General features: G+C 41.6%; 1 protein-coding gene across 1 annotated transcript in view; it reads left to right on the forward strand.

The window, feature by feature from the left end:
* Positions 1-19909, forward strand: part of SPTBN5 (spectrin beta, non-erythrocytic 5) — a 435120-nt gene that overhangs the window by 375477 nt on the left and 39734 nt on the right. Inside the window, exons 55-61 of the mRNA XM_089686901.1 lie at positions 330-524; positions 1990-2145; positions 7638-7855; positions 11626-11815; positions 15160-15336; positions 15420-15524; positions 17509-18069. Coding sequence (XP_089543027.1) covers positions 330-524; positions 1990-2145; positions 7638-7855; positions 11626-11815; positions 15160-15336; positions 15420-15524; positions 17509-18069 — 1602 coding nt within the window. The remainder of the gene's footprint in view (positions 1-329; positions 525-1989; positions 2146-7637; positions 7856-11625; positions 11816-15159; positions 15337-15419; positions 15525-17508; positions 18070-19909) is intronic.

Genomic DNA, 19909 nt, shown 5'->3' on the forward strand with positions numbered 1-19909 from the left:
CAAACAGGGTATATGTTGTGACATGAAGAAAGGGCAGAGTGATGACCTCATCAGTGTGGTGCTGCTACTTCAGGCTTGTAGTGAGTTTGTGATTAAGCTGCTCTGCAGCTGAAAAGATTAAGGATGTGGGTGGAATTAAAAATTGGCTGTAGAAAATAACAAATTATAAAAATTTGTTATGAATTTATTTGCAGTAAATACTTTGGAGAATAGGGTTTTGGGGGCATCCATGAGGAGGCGGCCACCGTGGCCTGTTCACAAGTGCTGTACAGGGACTGTCATTGAGATGCCTACTGGGTTGCTAAACCAATTTAATTTACATCCTCCAGGCCCTGGAAAAGGAGTTTGAGAACTTTGTTAAGGAAGTAGAGACCCTGGGTAAGGGTAAAGTTCTGTCACTGAATGGACTGACAACAGGACTGTTGAAAGAGTCACACAGTCAGGCTGAAGAAATCAAGAAGAAGGCAGAGGAGGTGAACGGAGCCTGGGATGCCCTATGCCGTGCAATACAGAATAGAGCTAAGGTAACGTCTCTTTCTTGTAGCTGGATTTCCATCCTTGTTGTATGAATCACAATTATAAAGTAATAATAAACACTACACTCATTTTGGGAGATTGCTGAATGGTGAAATATATTTGTATATAGAAAACCCTTTTTACATTCAGGATATACTAACATTAGGGCTAGGATTACTGCTGAGACTGTAAAGTGCCCCTGTGCCCAGAATATGCACATTAAACCATTTACATATTTTAACCCCTTCACACCTAAGGGTAAATCAAATCTTAAAGCCTAAGCACAATTTTTCAACTTTGAAATGTGTTAGTGAAACTGTACATATCATCACAACTAGTTTGTGCATCCAGGTGGAGTGTACCTTATTTTTTTCAGGACAAATTGTACTTTCATTTGGTGATAAATGGTAATGGATATCTCCTGATTTTTTTTTTATTATCAAAGGAAAAAATATTAAAAAAAAAAAACTTTTTTTATTTAGTTGTATATTTCTTGCCACTACCATAACCAACCACCAGAGAATAATCCATAATAATTTCTCCTGCTCCTGACAATTGTAGCGATACCACATATGTGCATGTTAGTTGTTGTTTGTACCCGTAGTACGGTCCAGATACAATAGTGTGCATTTTGCTTTTTTTTTATCCTGCCACTAGCTGACATTAATATTAATTTAAAAATTAAAAAAATAAGTACTAATTCTGATCCTTGACCCTGACCTTGACCTTTGACCCCGACCTTGACCCAAATACTAACCCTGGCACTGACCTAGATCAAACCTTGATCTAGGTAAGTAGTGTTTATTTTTTTATTTGATTATGTTATTATTGTTTTTATTTATTAACATTAGGATAAATATTGGTCTAGGATAGCTTTACTCACTAATTTCCATGCTGTCATTACAGCTCAGCAGATGTGATTTACCCTATATTGTCAAAAATATGTGAACCCCCTTCAAATTATAGTTTTCAGGTGAAGGTTTCCAGTTAAGGGTCTATTAATTGTATGCTTCCACCCTTTGAATAAACCCCTTTTTCTGTTCCATTATAACTGCACCCTGTGCACAAAGCCATAAAGACATGGCATGATGAGTTTGGAGTGAATAAATTTGGTTGGCTTGCTCAGAGTTTTGACCTCAACCCTACTGAATACCTTTGGCATGAATTTCAATGGTGATGGCAAACCAAGTCTTCCCACCTCACATCAGTTTTTTTTTTTTTGGCTGTATAAGAATACATTCCCACAGACACTCTTAAGTATTGAGGAAAGCCTTTGCAGAAGAGTGAAGGCTGGTATAGCCAGAAAGGCAGTGAGGTTTGGAATTCCATATTCATAACCATGGTTTTGGACTGTGATCTAGTAATAGCTTCTACATTTGTGATCATAAGGTGTCCACAAACTTTTGGCCATACAGTGTATCTGATTATGATCTAAACAAACTAGCAATGTACATTTTCCCTCTTTTTTTTCAGATATTGACAAAAGCTCACCAGGTCCATCAGTTTGGTCATGATGTTGATGAATTGATATGCTGGATGCAGGAGAAGGAGGTTGCTGTAGATACAGATGATTATGGCTATGACTTGACTGGAGTGCAGACCCTGCTTAGCCAGCATGAGGGAATTGAGGTGAGTGTGTGAAATACTAAAGTACAAGTTTTTGAGCTTGCATTCCTGTCTTCTGTTGGTAGGGGCATTAGCTTTTACACCTGCCCTTATGTATACAACAATAAGTCTCTTCCGTATCATTGGATCAAAGGACACTTCACAAATACAAAGTGGTGAATTTTCAGACAAAGAGGCTTCATCATTCTTATCAGACTTCCAGAACTGTGTGATTAGACTAAGGACTTTCATATGCAAGATCCAATATCTGCAACATCTCAATGATTATAGCACCAAATATATATATGGACAGTGCTAGTGTTGTTCTGATGATATGTACATGATTCTTTTCGATAACCAGTGACTTGGCATCGATTCACTAGATAGATAAGCCTGGGCAAGCTTTCAGCAAATGTACATTTCCACTGAAGGTCAGACCAACTGACATCCTAACCTCAACTCACAGGTGTATGGTTTAGTTCTCTTCTTGCACTCAGAACTAAAACAGTAGAAGGTGCCCCATGCTGTAGGTGCTGGTGTATAAACCTTATTTTTTTTAATGCCCTGTGGGCAGCATAGGTGGCCATTAAAGTGAACAGACACATGGTTTTCCTTAGTACTATACAAGGTGACACGTTAAAGCACAACTTTACTTATAACAACGTGATAAAAAATAATGTTCTTTAGCAAGGAACATACACTATATTGCCAAAAGTATTGGGACACCCCTTCAAATCATTGGATTCAGGTGTTCCAATCACCTCCATTGCCCCAGGTATATTAAATCAAGTACCTAGGTATGCAGACTGCTTCTACAAACATTTATGAAAGAATGGGTCGCTCTCAGGAGCTCAGTGAATTCAAGCGTGGTGCAGTGATAGGTTGCCACCTGTGCAGTAAGTCCATCTGTGAAATTTCCTTGCTACTAAATATTCCACGGTCAACTGTTAGTGGTATTATAACATTGTGGAAGAAACTGGGAACAACAGCAACTCAGCCACGAAGTGGTAGGCCACATCAAATTACAGAACGGGGTCAGCACATGCTACAGTGCACAGAAGTCAGTCGCCAACTGCTTGCAGAGTCAATAGCTAAAGACCTTCATGTGGCCTTCAGATTAGCTTCATGTGGTCTTCAGATTAGCACAACAACAGTGCACAGAGAGCTTCATGGAATGGGTTTCCATGGCCGTGCAGCTGCATCCAAGCCTTACATCACCAAGTGCAATAAAAAGCGTTAGCTGCAGTGGTGTAAAGCACATCACCACTGGACTCTAGAGCAGTGGAGACATGTTCTCTGGAGTGATGAATCACGCTTCTCTGTCTGGCAATCTGATGGATGTGTCTGGATTTGGCGGTTGCCAGGAGAACAGTATTTGCCTGACTGCATTGTGCCAAGTGTAAAGTTTGGTGGAAGAGGGTTTATGGTGTGGGGTTACTTTTCAGGGGTTGGGCTTGACCCCTTAGTTTCAGTGAAAGGAACTCTTATGGCATCAACATACCAAGACATTTTGGACAATTTCATGCTCCCAACTTTGTGGGAACAGTTTGGGGATGGCCAACATGACTGCTCACCAGTGCACAAGGCAAGGTCCATAAAGACATGGATGAGCGAGTTTGTGGTGGAGGAACTTGACTGGCCAGCACAGAGTCCTGACCTCAAGCCGACAGAACACCTTTGAGATGAATTAGAGTGGAGACTGCGAGCCAGGCCTTCTCATCCGACATCAGTGCCTGACCTCACAAATGCGCTTCTGGAAGAATGGTCAAACATTCCCATAGACACACTCCTAAACCTTTGTGGACAGCCTTCCCAGAAGAGTTGAAGCTGTTATAGCTGCAAAGGGTGGGCCAACTCAATACTGAACCCTACAGACTGGGATGCCATTAAAGTTCATGTGTATGTAAAGGCAGGCGTCCCAATACTTTTGGCAATATAGTGTACATTCCATATTAATAATTATGCAACTAAAATTGTGTGTTGCAAATTGCTTCCAGTATTGCTCCTGTTTCTTCTTGCTGATGACCACCATTTTGCTGAAGCCCAGAGCCCTTGAGTAGTTATAAATCTTTAGGCTGTGAGCAGATTGGCCTCTACAAATTTGGCACAGTGCCAAGATATAGAGAGAAAATGAGCATGTGCAGAGCAGGGTTAGACAGGGTATTAGTGGATTTTAAACAGTGTAGGGACTTATTTTTAATGTTTTACATACAGTAGCTATGCCTGTAAAAGGGGCCAGCCTGAAGTGATCTAACAGGACTTAATTTTTTGACTGAAGTTCTACTTTATATGGCAGGTTTCTTCAGTAAATGCTAGGGCAGGCATTGTTTAAAATTCACTTTAATGCAGGGATGTTCAACCTTTTGAAGAGAGAGGGCCACTTAAGTGATTTGGTAACCAGTTGTGGGCCACGATGAATGATGGGGTTTTACCGCCCCCAAACTGCAAATGTAAACAACTCCTTACTGTCGTGAGCCCCCTGTAAGGCTGCACACTGATGCACAGCAGTTTACCTGTCGTTTAGCTGTACTTTCCTTAGACTTCTATTACATCTTGTGGGTGTGGTGCACTTTTTGAAAACACATCAAAACTCCTGCAACAAACCCGCAGGATATAATGTGAGTCAATGGCTCAGTGCAGCTAACCCTCAGGAAAGCCACAGATGCACTGCGCTGCACCTGTGGATCAGTGTGAAAGCAGCTTATTAGTTGTTCACCCTTTTATAAGTACTAATATGCCCATTGCAAAAGCTATTATGTCCAGTTTATGTGTGTTTAATACACTGACCTTCTTTTCTTATAGCAGATGCTGCTGGCATCGCTCTCCAGGCTGCAAGAAAGGATTAGAGGCAAAGTGCAGTTGGTATCAGTCCGCCTGGGACTACAAAGGAAACATTGGCTTATTTAGCTCCTGCTTCCTCTGCTGCTGGCTCCATGCACTCTGATGTTCTGCGATGATGAGTTGGCAAGCCCAGATTGCGACCCTGGGCATGCGCTTCCCTGGTTTGAGGTCGTGGGCCCCATCAGAGGGCTCCCTGCGCCACATGTGGCCTGTGGGCCATGGGTTGAGCTCCCCTGGTTTAAGGAAACCCAGCTTTAAGCTTTCATTATTTAGACAGTAACAGAGTTTTCTTTTTATACTAACACAGAGTTTTATGGAAATTGAAAATATACTCCTTAAAGGATAAGTTCGCCTTTTAGTAAAAAATAATAAATGTAAATTTTTTTGCAGGTAAAAAAATGTGCATTTATTATTTTGTCTGCAGGAGCCTGTAAAGGATTGCACCATTGATCAGCAGATCGCTGGTGCCATGCAGGTCTCCTGCAGATTTGTCAGTATATCTGCTTGTCCATATGGGATGTACAAGCAAGCAGATATACTGTGACAGGAAGAATGAATAAACTACCACGGCGCTCCACAGCTTAGGCTGTCAAGGCTTGTAGTCTCATTCACAGAGGATTGTGAGTGATATATATTCACCAAAGCAACAATAGACCCTTGCCAGCAACAATAGATCTTCCAGCAGCCAGCATCAATAGACCCTCTAGCAGCCTGAAATAATAGTCCCTTCCCTCAATAGTAGATCCCTCTCAGCAACACAAGACCCCCCCAGCAACAATAGAATCCCCATCTGCAATAATAGACTTTCCCAGCAACAATAGACCCCTGCCATAAACAACAGATCTCCCAGCAGCCAGCAACAATAGACCCTTCTCTCAGCACTAGATCCCACCCAGCAACATAAAACCCCCTCAGCAACAATAGAACCCCCATGAGCCAACAATAGATCTCCCCAGCAGCAATAGACCCCTGCCAGCAACAATAGATCTCCCAGCAGTCAGCATCAATATATCCTCCAGCAGCCTGCAACAATGGACCCTTCCTGCAACAACAGATCTCACCCAGCAACAATAGACCCTCCAGCACAACCCAGTACCCCTTGCCATTACATACATTCTGTGCTGGAGGTGTCAAAACTGTATTCCCCTGCGTTTCTACTGAAAAAAATGCCCCAAACATGCTTAAATAGAAAACTGTTAGAGGTACAATATTAATCACAGACGTTTTTGCCAGAATCAAACAAGAGGGTTGTATTAGGTCAGTTTTTCTCTGTAACTACTAACAATATATATTTCTCCTTTTCCAGGTTTTAGCACAGGTATATTAGTATGAGCTTCTTTAAACAAAATGTGTTAATTTTTTTTTTTATCCAAACAAGTTTTATTGGAAATAAACATCAAGTAAAGCATTACAATGTACAAATAAAGTATAAACAAAAGGGTTTACAGTGAAACTGATAAAGAAAACTTCAGGCAGGTATACAAGACCCTGTTTCGGTACCAAGTCAAGCTGCTGATGGCATCAGAAGAATATTTAAAACGTGGCGTCAAGATTCTATCAGGGCAGTGTATTATAGCGTACAAAAAAGAGGAGGAGGCTTGGTAATATCTTACAATATTACGAGAGACCTCAGATTTGACATAGCCACAGAGGTATCTACTGCGACAAGGTGGTAACATTTTTAAATATCTGCACTGTGGTCAATGGGAGAGGAGAAGAGAAAGGGGAGGAGGGGGGGGGGGAGGGAAACTAAAGTCTTAGGAAAGAGGAGGGTGCTGTACCAGAGAGGTGTGTAGAAGCTGGGGGTGGTCGCCTATGTGGAGTAAGGGGGCGGGCCATCCCTTACATTCCTGTATGTGGTTCGTAATATGCTGCCATACAGGTATGGGACTGAAAGAGATAGAAAATTGTCATTACTTTCTGGAGATTAGTCAATTAGAGTTCTCCGGGAGGATAGGTCGGTCAGGATTATCGTGACTGCTGGCGTGTGGGGTCAGGAATAGCTGTTAGTATTTAGTGGAACGCATCGGTTGTTTGAAAATGGAGCCAGCAGGCCCAAGTTTTTGTGAATTTGGAAGGGGAATCTTTGGCAATATGTATTCATTTCTCCATTTTAGAGACTCTGGAAATTCATTTAACCTATTCTACAAGAGATGGGACTTTGGAGGAACCCCACTGTATCGGTATGCATGCCTTGGCCGCATTGATCAAGTGCATCACAAGTGACTTGTGATGGACCTTCAGGGGAAGTACTGTGTGGTGTAGTAAGTACTGTGCTGGAGGGTAAGTTAGGGCTTCGGTTGTTAATTGGAGAATAATGGGATGGACATCAGGCCAGAAAGGTTGGATCAGTGGACAATCCCACCACACATGTAGGAGTCTATAAGCCACTTGGTGGCATCTCCAACAGTGGCTGGAGAGAGAAGGATCAATTTTGTATTACAAGCCGGGGTCCTGTACCACATGGACAAGAGTTTTAATTATTTTACCTTTGGTGAACTGATATCTAGACTAGACAATCTGTTTTTAATAAAATACACATTTGTCATGGTGTATGCAAGATCACTGTAAGATCACTCAAATCCAGATATGTGCTATTTGCATTGGCATGCCATTACTCACCAAATTATGTTACATGATGTTTTACACATATCTACCTGTGCTGTATATTACAGAGAGATCTGCAAGCCATTAAAAAGGAAATGGAACAAGTTACCAAACTCGGCCAGCATGTCAGCCAGATTCATCCACCAGTCCAGAAGAATGTTTCAAAGAGACTGGAAGAAGTGACAAAGTCCTGGGGGAATCTAGTTCAAAAATCTCAGCAAAGGAGAGAAAGACTAAACCAAGCAGAACAAGTACAGCGGTATTTCAGTGACTGCGGGGAGCTGATGTAAGTGTTCTGTGGGATCATACAGAGTCTGTATATCGTCTCCTGGTTCCTAAATAGATACACCAGAATAAAATCTGCTATTTGTTTCCAAAATGTGTTATGTCTGCATAGAAGGAAAAAATGACTGAAGAGCAATGCCAGCCACCACAGTATTTCTAGAAGAGCTCCCTTTAAAGTATTTAAGGCCAAAATTTTTTTGTATTATTTGCACAGGCTGCATTGAAAAAGATTTCCAAAGTCGATACATTTTGCTGTGATTAAAAATGCTTGGCAATGGGGTGGATTTACTAAAACTGGAGTACACAGGAGCATGTCTGGGAGTATAGTTCCTGTTGCAGCCACAGCATGAGTACACCCCTGGCCGCTGCCTCTACACCAAAAGAGGGAGTGGTTGAGTGGAATTGTTTACTCATGCAACTGGGGGGCAGTAAATCCCTGTGGTTTAGTTGAACTTTTATTGCCCTCAATTGCAGGGGTAAACAATTCCAAAAGGTTTGGGTCAGTTTTATCTTTTTTATTTAAAAAATACTTTTTACACAAAATTTGTTTTACAGATTTTACAAATTAAAATTTAATACATGAGTATTTTGAGTTAGCGAAAGTGACAGAACAGCATTAACAGTTCCCTTTCTGGCTCTCATGAAAATGTATGACAAAGCCATGTAATGGGGAGGAGTCACTGCTCCATTGAGGGGGTAAAGGAATTTTACAATAACACAACTTTACTATAAGGAGCTATGGGTATCCAGAAAAACATAGGAAAAGGACCCAATGGTTCCAATGCTACATTGAAAAAAAATCATATACAATATTTAATATTTACGGGGCTAAAATGTTATGAAACTTTTTTTAGTTCTGACCAAACTAAAGAAAGAAATATGTATAAAAGCATTGTACATGTCCTTAATTGTGTTGGTACAGAGGGTAGGAATGTTTTACTACTTTAAACTGACCATAAATGGTTTGAATCTCGGCCAGTTCAGCACGGTCGGGCTGAGATTCAAACCATCTACACTATATATTGCCAAAAGTATTGAGACACCCTTCCAAATCATTGGGTTCAGGTGTTCCAATCACCTCCATGGCCACAGGTGTATAAAATCAAGCACCTAGGCATGCAGACTGCTTCTACAAACATTTGTGAAAGAATGGGTCACTCTCAGGAGTTCAGTGAATTCAAGTGTGCTACTGTGATAGGTTACCATCTGTGCAATAAGTTCATCTGTGAAATTTCCTTGCTACTAAATATTCCACATTCAACGGTTAGTGGTATTATAACAAAGTAGAAGCAACTGGGAACAACAGTAACTCAGCCACAAAGTGCTAGGCTACGTAAAATGACAGAGCAGGGTCAGCGCATGCTGAAGCGCACAGAAGTCGCCAACTGTATGCAGAGCCAATAGCTAGAGATCTCCAAACTTCATGTGGCCTTCAGATTAGCACAACAACAGTGTGTAGAGAGCTTCATAGAAGTCACCAAGTGCAATGCAAAGTGTCAGATGCAGTGGTGTAAAGCATGCCGCCACTGGACTCTAGAGCAGTGGAGACGTGTTCTCTGGAGTAATGAATCACGCTTCTCTGTCTGGCAATCCAATGGGCATTTCTGGATTTAACGGTTACCAGGAGAACAGTACTTGCCTGACTGCATTGTGCCAAATGTAAAGTTTGGTGGAGGAGGGATTAGGGTGCGGGGTTGTTTTTCAGGGGTTGGGCTTGGCCCCTTAGTTCCAGTGAATGGGACTCTTAAGGCGTTAGCATACCAAGACATTTTGGACACTTTCATGTTCCCAACTTTGTGGGAACGGTTTGGGGATGGCCCATTCCTGTTTCAACATGACTGCACATTAGTGCACAAAGCAAGGTCCATAAAGACATGGATGAGCAAGTTTGGGGTGGAGGAACTTGACTGGTCTGCACAGAGTCCTGACCTGAACCTAGTAGATCTTTGGAATGAATCAGAGTGGAGACTGCGAGCCAGGCCTTCTCCTCCGACATCTGTGCCTGACCTCACAAATGCGCTTCTGGAAGAATGGTCAAACATCCCCATAGACACACTCCTAAACCTTGTGGACAGCCTTCCCAGAAGAGTTGAAGCTTTTATAACTCCAAAGGGCGGGCCAACTCAATATTGAATCCTACGGACTAAGACTAAGGCATCCCAGTACTTTTGGCAATATAGTGTATGGGCATACTGATAGTACCCAACCTGATCCATCAATTGACTTGGGTACAACCAGAATTTTTACATGCAATTATGGCCAGCAATAGTGCAGGGGTACAATAGCAATAATCATTGTGTTCTCCCAGCAAGGACGGCTTCCCGTACCACCCAACCCCCCCACTAAGAGAACACAATAGCTCCTAGAGAGGGATTCCCCCATCAACACTGATGGGGGAATTGAACAATTTTCTTCCAGCAACCCATGGTTGCCGGAAAGAAAATTGCATCATCTACGGCTTGCCTTACAGTATTTTCTGGTAGAGTTTGTGCGCTCCATGCTTACCCCATTGCAGACTAGACTAGTAATGATTCTGCCTAACCGTAGAGTAAAGATACAGAAAGCTGAGGTGAGCCTTTGTTCTCATGCAGCCCACAGAGGACAGAAGAGAGTGAAAGTCACCTATTGCTGAGCTTAGAAATACGCTGCCACTAGGATCTGACCAGAACTTAGGATAGCCACTGAGTGGTGACAAAAACCATAAAGTGGATATGGAGAATTCAGCTGGCCACTTGCTTGGCAGAAATGAGAGCCCTGAGAAGGGTCCAAGATACTGCCTGGTATTCACCAGAACTCCTAGAGGTGGAGATGTTGTGTTGCAGCCCTCTGACTCATCCAAGCAAGCCGCAAAGAACTCTCTTGCAGCGCTGAGGCACTGGACACACACACAAAACAGAGAAATAGCCAAAGAGTACAGGGAGACACTGAGAGACAAGTGAGAAATACAGGTTGGGAGTGTACAGGCGCAGATAATGAGGCAGGGTGTAACTGGTGAAAAGAAAATAACATAAGGAGGTGAAGTACGACAGAATGTAGGTAGGAGTGCTGATGGAGTAAGATAGAATGCAGGTACAAGTGCCAAGATCCAGATATAGACAGAGGGACACAAGGCTGGGAACCAATGGGAACAAAGCAGGGAGCAGGCTCGGACACACTGGGAAAAATAGCCCGGGAGCAAGCTGGAACACATAGAGCAGTGGTTCTCAACCTGTGGGTCGCGACCCCTTTGGGGGTCGAATGACCCTTTCACAGGGGTTGCCTAAGACCATCGGAAAACACATATTTCCGATGTGTAAAGAGCAGCTACTGTGTAGAAAGCAGCTGCTGTGTTGAAAGCAGCTACTCTGTTAAAAGCAGCTACTGTGTTGAAAGTAGCAGCATTGGAGGTAAAACAACACTTCATGAATTATAATTACTGGATAAATAATTTTATGGTTGGGGGTCACCACAACATGAGGAACTGTATTAAAGAGTCGCGGCTTTAGGAAGGTTGAGCATAACAGAGACACAGGAAAACACTGGATGAAAACAGAGTGGTCCAGCAGCTAGCATGCAGATGTGTTGCTTGAACACTGAGCAATCCGCATGCTAGCTCTCTCTGTGGTTGGCTGGAGGTCGGCGGTTATACACAGAGGAAAAGACCCAGTGCTGGAACATGGAACAGGAGATTGTGACACCTATACTATGAAATATATTGTCATGCATTTTGCTTCAGCCATGTCTCTGAAGCTGCTTGTTCTTCCGTTATCGTGTGTTTCTTTTCTATATCAGAATCTGGGGAAGAGAGATGCATGCTCTGTTGATATCTGAGGAACTTGCAAATGATGTGGCTGGTGCCGAACTACTAATTAAACGGCATGAAGAGTATAAGAGAGAGATTGACAAGCACTGGGTCAAATATGAGGATCTGCAAAGAACAGGAAACAATTTCTTGGAGAAGCGTCACTTCATGGCAGTGGAGGTAAACTTTTTATGCCTCATACATGTTTTATGCCACCTCCACTTCTATTTATTTAGTAACTCTAGGTTCACACCTAAGCGTACAGTCCATTTAACATGGGATTTCCTATGGGATACGCTCACATCTCAGTGTTTTCACCCTGTGCTTTTTGTGAATGCAAAAAGTTGCATTTTTGGTTCTATAGACTTCAATAGAAATGCTGCAGAAAAGCATGTAGTGTTTTGCCTCATTTTTGATGCATTTTTAATTTGTTTTGTATATTAAATCTGCCTACGCAAGAAAAATATAAAGAAATGAAAAAAACAAAACGCATCAAAAATGCATAAAAAATGCAGGTACAAAAATGTAAAATGCAACGCAAAATGCAATGCAGAAACGGGTCAAACGCAACCCGCATAGGTGTGAACCTAACCTTATATGGTTAGTTAGTCTGGTTGAAAATAGACACAAGTACATCTAGTTCAACCAATAAAAAGGAAAACAAAATTAAAAAAATATACAATCCTATATACACAATCCTATAACCACAGTTGATCCAGTGGAAGGCAAAACCCCCCAGCAAAGCATGATCCAATTTGCTCCAGCAGGGGGAAAAAAAATCTTTCCTGATCCCCCGAGAGGCAATCGGATATTCCCAGGATCAACTTTACCTATAAATGTTAGTATCCAGTTATATTATGTGCATTTAGGAAAGAATCCAAACCTTCTTTTAAAGCAATCTACTAAGCTGGCCAGAACCAACTATTCCACATTTTCACAGCTCTTGCTGTGAAGAAACCTTTCCATATTTGGAGATTAAATTTCTTTTCCTCCAGACGTAAAGAGTGCCCCCTTGTCATCTGTGATGACCTTAACCTGTTCCCGCCCGATCAATAGCAGAATGATGGTTGAGCGTGACTCTCATCGATCCAGGTGGGCATCATATGACATCCTTCCCGGATCACACTTCACGCGTGCGTGAGGGGGCCACACTGTGGCGAGATCTGTCACCGGCTGTGTACCTTGGACACAGCCACTGACAGACTTGTGTACCGACGCGTTGCCAGTACCATGTGACTTACTGTGACCAATCACAGCAGGTCATCTGACAGTTGTAAACAATGGATGGCTTCCTTTCAAGCTAATCACATTACACAGATGGACTGTGATTGGCGCAGTCTGCACTAGTGATCACTGTGTCCAATCACAGCTAATCACAACAAAGAAACTTGAATGAATCGATTTCATTCAGTTAAATGCTTGCTTATAGCAAAGAATTTCTTTGCTATAAGCAATCATAATGTGGAAAAAAAACTGACTGCTTCCCCAAAGTAATACAATGTTACTATGGTAACATTATACTACTCCAGTCAGTGTATTATGAAAAAAAAAAATCAGAAAAATCAGAAAAAATTTAATAAAAAAAATTACAGTTGTATGACGCTGTACTGCACTGGTGACAGTATTTAAAAATAAAAAAAACTCGCCATACTTCTTACTAAATACCTCGTTCTGTCTGCTTTGCAAAAATGGGTCATTTGGAGGATTATATCCCCCTTAATCTCCTTTTCTCAAGAGAAAAAATCAGTTCCTCTAATCTTTCTTCATAGCTTAGCTCCTCTGTGCCTCTTAATGTTTGATTGCCCTTCTCTGCACTTTCTCTAGTTCCTCGATATCTTTTTTTTATGAATTAGTGCCCAAAACTGAACTGCATATTCCAGATGAGGTCTTACTAAGGATTTTGTTTTTAGTTAAACAAATATTTGTATTAGGCATTCTCTCCCCTCTACGTGCTGACATTTTTCCATATGGGTCTCCGTCAAAATTAGCAAGCACTGCTTAGTATATACCCAAGATGGTGCTACACCTAATTCCTGTTATCTTATATTTCTGTCTGTCGCTGGAAGATATTGCCTGGTGATTAGGCAACATGAATGTTGTCTTCACGCCACTCGTTGGGGCAGGGGTTTGTTCTCTTCCCCTCCGTAATCTTGGTCGTTATTAAGCATGGATGGTGTTTCCTCCTTTGGCCACTCCCCCTGATGATGTCTGTTATGACGAAACGTGTCAGTTGGGGCCACAGGAGGTGACATTGTATGTAAACTGAGACATGGAAGTGGATTACTGTTTGGCATCCACTGAGATTGATTTCCTCTATGGGGATTATGCCTCTATAAGGATACTGCATGGATTTTACTCTGATTTTGTGAGCATTTTTAACCTGAATAAATTGAGACTATTTTGCACCTACTACACTATGAGAGTCCTTTTATCTATTTTTGTCGATGTCCCTGAGATGTTATATACAGGGGAGCTCTGTCGTCCAATACAGATGTATCCCAGCGTAGATGTTTTGGAAGCTTGCATAACGCTTGTGTAATAAAGTGCTATCATTTCAGTTACATCATTCTGAGGCAAACACATCACTGGACTGAGCAGTATTTAGCTGCTTATAATATGCACACAGCTACATGTATGGCAGTTTTTCTTCAACATTATACTCTCATCATTTTAAATGACAACTCTACACAAAGCTAAATGGGTACTGATGAGTTGAATCATGCAATAGCTTCTTGCAGCTTTTGGAGAGGTAAGCTGGGTACACATGAATATGAATATTGGGACCATGTGTACAGCTGTCCTTCCAACAGAAGTCAGTCTAGGGTCCGGCGTCCAATCAGCACTCGCAGCCAATGGCTGTGAGCTCTGATTAGTGTGTTTTGACAAAAAGGCACAGTGGGAGAGATTGCTGCGCTAACATCCCTTAGTTGGTACAGCGATCAGGTTTTTTTTTCTTTTTCGTTTACCCCATTGGGTAACTTGAAGTGTGTACCAGGCTTTAGTTGATAAGATTTATACAGCATTGTTTTGTCTCTTTGAACTTTTTTCCAAGGGTGTGGCTAAAGTCTGATATACATCCAGCGGGCTGAACAAAAAAAAAACTGAGTGCTCGCTGTACTAACTAAGCAATGTTTCTGCAGCAATCTCTCCCACTGTGCCTTTGTGTTCTGACAGGGAGTGGTGACAGGGCCATTGGCTGCGAGTGCTGATCGGATGCTGTTTTCCCAGCATGTCCCTTCAACAAAAGCTGGTCCTTAGACAGGGTTTCTGTTGGAAAGACAGCTGTACACATGGTCCAAATGTTGGCTGGTTCCTCTTGAACCAGCCGATATTCGGACTGCATATACCCAGCTTTACTTACAGATGGATTTCCTGGTAATTCTAGCTACTGAAACAAGATACTGTGAGAGCATAACACCATAGCTATAAGCATAGGGTAGAACTTGTCTTTAACTCCTGGTTTCAGACTACATTAAAACTCTTGTGTTTTGGAGTTATTGATGCATTGTAGTTTGAAATTTCAGATTGGAGAAAAAGTTAAAGAGCTTTCAGAGCTGATGGACCTGGTCTCTGAAACCTGGAAGAGGAGGAAGGAAATCTATGAAGAAAATCTGGAGATCCAGTTGCTGTTTAGAGATATAGAACAGGCTGATGGGTGGCTGAACTCTAGAGAACCATATCTTCTTGATAAATACTATGGGGTGAGGCTCTCCATATGATGACTTTTCAATTCAGTCATGTGGCCCATGTTTTGTTATATGTAAACCAAATTATTTTCTTGAAGGATTCTGTGGCCCGCGTTGAAGAGCTGCTGAAGAAACAGGAGGACTTTGAAAAGATGTTGATGGCACAGGGGGAGAAGTTTGAAATGCTGAAAAAGATAACAAAGGTAGAACAAGCTTTTGTGGTTTTTCATTGCATTTGTCCATAATCATCTCTTTCTTGGTTTTCTCTTGAGAGAATCTCCTGAATGGGTATAGCTCTGTTAGAAATTGTTCACCACTATTTTGAAGAGACAGCTTCTAGAAGTTCTGTTTTCTAAATTAAATTATGTCTGTATATTTACTAAGGATGCACATCATCCACTTGAACCATAGCAGGTCATATGCCTTCCTACATGCCGGGGTACTTTGCCAGGGGAGAAAGACTTTGCACAGCACCTTGTGCCCATGTTGATACGGATAAGGGTCTCTTCCTCACAACCTTGGCTTTGGGATCTGCATATTGGGAGTTTAACAGATTCTGGAAGCTCCACTTTAACAATAAGGAGGTCCCCAGATCACCTTCCCCCTCCAATGTGAATGAGCACCCCTATCAAATCCCAAAAATGAAATATAAACAGTAAAAAGAAAAAAATACATGATATAAATCTGTCATCAATCACGCAATGCAGATTGATATCAATCACAACACCTGTTGCTACAATCTCTGTAAAAGCAGTGGCCATTTTGCAGAGGTCCAACAAGATAAGTCACAACTAGAGCTCTCCAATCAGCAGGAAAAATGAGCTTTGGTGATTGGAATGGTCTTTGCATCCCCCATTAACATCTTTATCAGATCTTCTTCTAGGATAAGGGTTTGGGATAGATGACAGAAACCAACAGAACTAAGCAGCCGGAAGCTGTCATTTACTGACAATTTAAACAGCATTTTTCGCCTTGTAAATGTCAGTTTTTCTTCGGTAGGTTGTATACATTGGACAGATGTGCCACATTACAGGCAAGTTAAGGGCATCCGACAGGCACAGTATTTAACTTCTTCCCAGCTGCGCTATAGGCAAATTATGTCTACAGCGCAGACGTCCAGTCCTGGGAGGGCATCCATGGATGTCCTCCCAGAAGCATGCCCCCCCGTGTGCCCTCTGTGGTGCGTTCTGTAATTGTTGTGTCCTTCGTCCGCCCTTTACCATATGATGTGTCCAATCAAAGCTGATCACATTGTATACAAACTTGCCAGCTATCACAGCGTGAGGAGAAGAGAGCTGGTAACCGGCAATTCACACAGGGGAGTTTTACACTGATAATCAGGGCACTGATCATCAGTGCCTCCTATCAGTGCCCATCAGTGCTGCCTATCAGTACCCATCAGTGCCACCTATCAGTGTCCATCAGTGCCGCCTATCAGTGCATCCTCAACAGTTCCTCCTCATCAGTGCCCAACAGTGCTACCTCATTAGTCTCCTAAACTAAGAAAAACATTTACCGGTATTTCCCCAAAATTTTCTGTTTGTTTTTCATTTGTTAATCAAAAATAAAAAACCCAGTGGTGATTAACTACCATGAAAAGAAAGCTCTATCAGTCATAAAAACAAAAAATTATAAAACATTTGTTTGGGTACAGTGTTGCATGATCACGCCGTTGTTATTCAATGTGCGACAGCACTGAAAGCTGGATGGCCTTGGCAGGAATGGGGTGAAAGTGCCCATTATTGAAGTGGTTAAAGGAATTTTGCATTTTAATGTCGCACTTTAGTCATTTTCAAAATCTCTGCACCCCGCCAAACTGAATTTTTAAAACCTTTGTAAACATGTACCCCAGGGTAATGTCCATCTCCCCATGTCATTTGTGTAACAATCCACTGCTATTAGCCTAGAAAATGGCCACTACTGTTTTTTTACCATTCAGATCCCATTGACTTCAACTAGAAAGTTAGTAATGTTTGCCAAACTTGTCTTGACTTCAACTAGAAAGTTAGTAATGTTTGCCAAACTTGTCTTTTCAACAAAAATTGATTATTATTATATTTCGGGGTTTGACATAACTTGTCTCTGGGTATAGATTATAGATATTATATATTATGTATCCATGTCACTTATTACATGTGCTAAATGAATACTCTAAATGACAATTATTTGATGTGTCTGTCTTAACAGCGAGAGCAGAACTTACATCGTGGGCACATTGACCTACAAGAAAAGGAACAGAAAAAAACGGAGCCCTTCTTCCGGGTGCCTTCTCTAAAGAGGAAGACTTCTGAGAGAAGATTGTTCCCTCCAAAACAGTTTGATAGAGGAAGTACAAAGAGATCTTCTCTGGAGCCACCGAGTTTCCTGCAGTCAAAGCCAACAAACATCACTGGAACTTTTCCAAAAATCTTTGATTCCAATGTCAACAAACCTGAAACAGCCAAGGAACCTGAAACAGTTACCTCCACAAATCTTCTTGATCTTAAGATTCCTTCTTTGGACACGACTGTCTTGATTTCTTCGCAGTCACCAGCAATAACCGCCCAGCAGCCCTCTACACCAGCACATACTTACCAGTTCTCCAAAATTCCAGTCACAGAGACTATCCTGGATAGTGCCCCATTCTTTTCTTTAGAAGACACCAGCCATCAACCTCAAGGAGAAAGCCAAATTAAATCCACCACTGTACCAACAAAATACTCAGTGAATGCTGCCCCTTCCTCAAAGATTGTCCACAGCACTGATTTGGTGAGTGTATGAACAATAAACAATGTGCTGCTATCAGTACAAATTAATTTTTTCATAAACAGTTGCTAACACCTTATGACACTCTGATATGTGCATAAACAACATATATGTAAATGTAAAATGGTGTAGCGCTATGTTTAAAACAACATTTTACTACATTTACAGAAACATCAATATAAAACATATCATGCAAACCAAAAAGTCCAAGTGAAATAGTCTTTTGTTTTTCTTCCTTTGTGCCACTTCAAGCACTAATGTACTTCCAAAAGCATATCTACTTAATGTGCTGATAGACTCTTGTTAAGTGTATCCACACTTTCACCCCCCCACAGTCAGTTCTCTACCAACAAAAGTTGTGCTCTCACCTGGTGTATCTGACCCACATGCGATGTAAGGTCAAAAACAGCATGATTTCCCTTTAAATGGACTCCTCTCTCCCCAGCTGGGTGCACCTCTCATACTCCTCTGCTCAAAAATACAGTATTAAAAAAAACACATTCAACTTTAAATTTTTTTATTTACTCACTCCTAAAAAATGCCATTGACATTTCTCAGTGCATCCGATGAGGAAGTCACATGTCCTGGTGATGAAATGCGTAGGGGTGGGGCTTATTGGATGATGACACTGCACACGGTGAAACCCAGAAGTGCGGTATTTAGACAGCTCGCCAGAGCTGATACCTGGCAAAACATTTATAATTGTGGCTTTTACATGTGGGTGTGATATATGCACCAAGAAATGTGAGTGGCATTTTTTTACGAGTGGGTGAAGAAAAGTATTTTAAGGTGAAGCACTATGAGTGTCTTTTTTTTGTATGCTGTGACATGAAGGAGAGCATTACAAGAGACACAACCAGCTGGGGAGAGAGGAGTCCATTTAAAGGGAACTCATGCTGTTTTTGAAAAGTGACAGGGTGCTGCGCTACCTAGTGCATAAACGATGAACCATGACAACGAAAATAATTGAATAAACATATGCCCCTCATACAAAAAAAAAAACAATAACAACAGCACAAAATACTATAATGTGCTGGTGACATCAGTGAACATAATAATAATGATGATCTGTATTGTGTTGATAAAATGTGCTTCAGTTCACCAGCACATTATAGTATTTTGTGCTGTTGGTATTGTTTTTTTTTTTTTTATTTGTTCTCACCCATTCACATGTCCTTTGTATATGTCATGTTTACACTTGGATGAGGGGCATATGTTTATTCAATTAGCACTCAGGCACTGCCTGAGGGCCCGGGGTCAGTAGGGGGCCCCATGAGATGCTCCTGGTACCTTTCATTGGCTTTTTCATAGGCTTTTTTGGGTGAGGGCGAGGACACAGGGGCCCCATGATCCCCTATTGCCCGGGAGCCCCATGAGTTGTCAGTCTGCCCCTGGTACTAAGTAGCACAGCACCCTGTCACTTTTCATTTGTTTTCACTATTTTGGAATATAGTTTGGTGTTTGCGGCAACTTTTTTGGGCCATTGCAGTCAGGAAGGTAGCGCAGGAGGACCACTTTTACATGCTGTTTTTGACCTTACATTGCATGTGGGTCGGATATACCAGGTTAGAGCGCAACTGGTGTTGGTGAAGCACTGAAGGTGGAGGAGTGAAAGCGTGGACACACTTAACAAAAGTCTGTGAGCACATTGAGTGGATACACTTTATGAAAGTTTATTAGTGTTTGAAGTGGCACAAAGGAAGAAGCACAAAAGACTATTGCACTTGGACATTTTTATTTGCATATATATATTTTTTATTGATGGTGTGGCATTAATAAAACATAATTTTCTACAGCTACACCATTTTATGTTTACATTTTACTGATTTGTTGAGTACTGTTT

The sequence above is a fragment of the Staurois parvus genome, unplaced genomic scaffold (genome assembly GCF_062004578.1).
Source record: "Staurois parvus isolate SC_StPar_1 unplaced genomic scaffold, SC_StPar_1.0 ptg000414l, whole genome shotgun sequence".
In the NCBI taxonomy this organism is placed as follows: Eukaryota; Metazoa; Chordata; class Amphibia; order Anura; family Ranidae; genus Staurois; species Staurois parvus.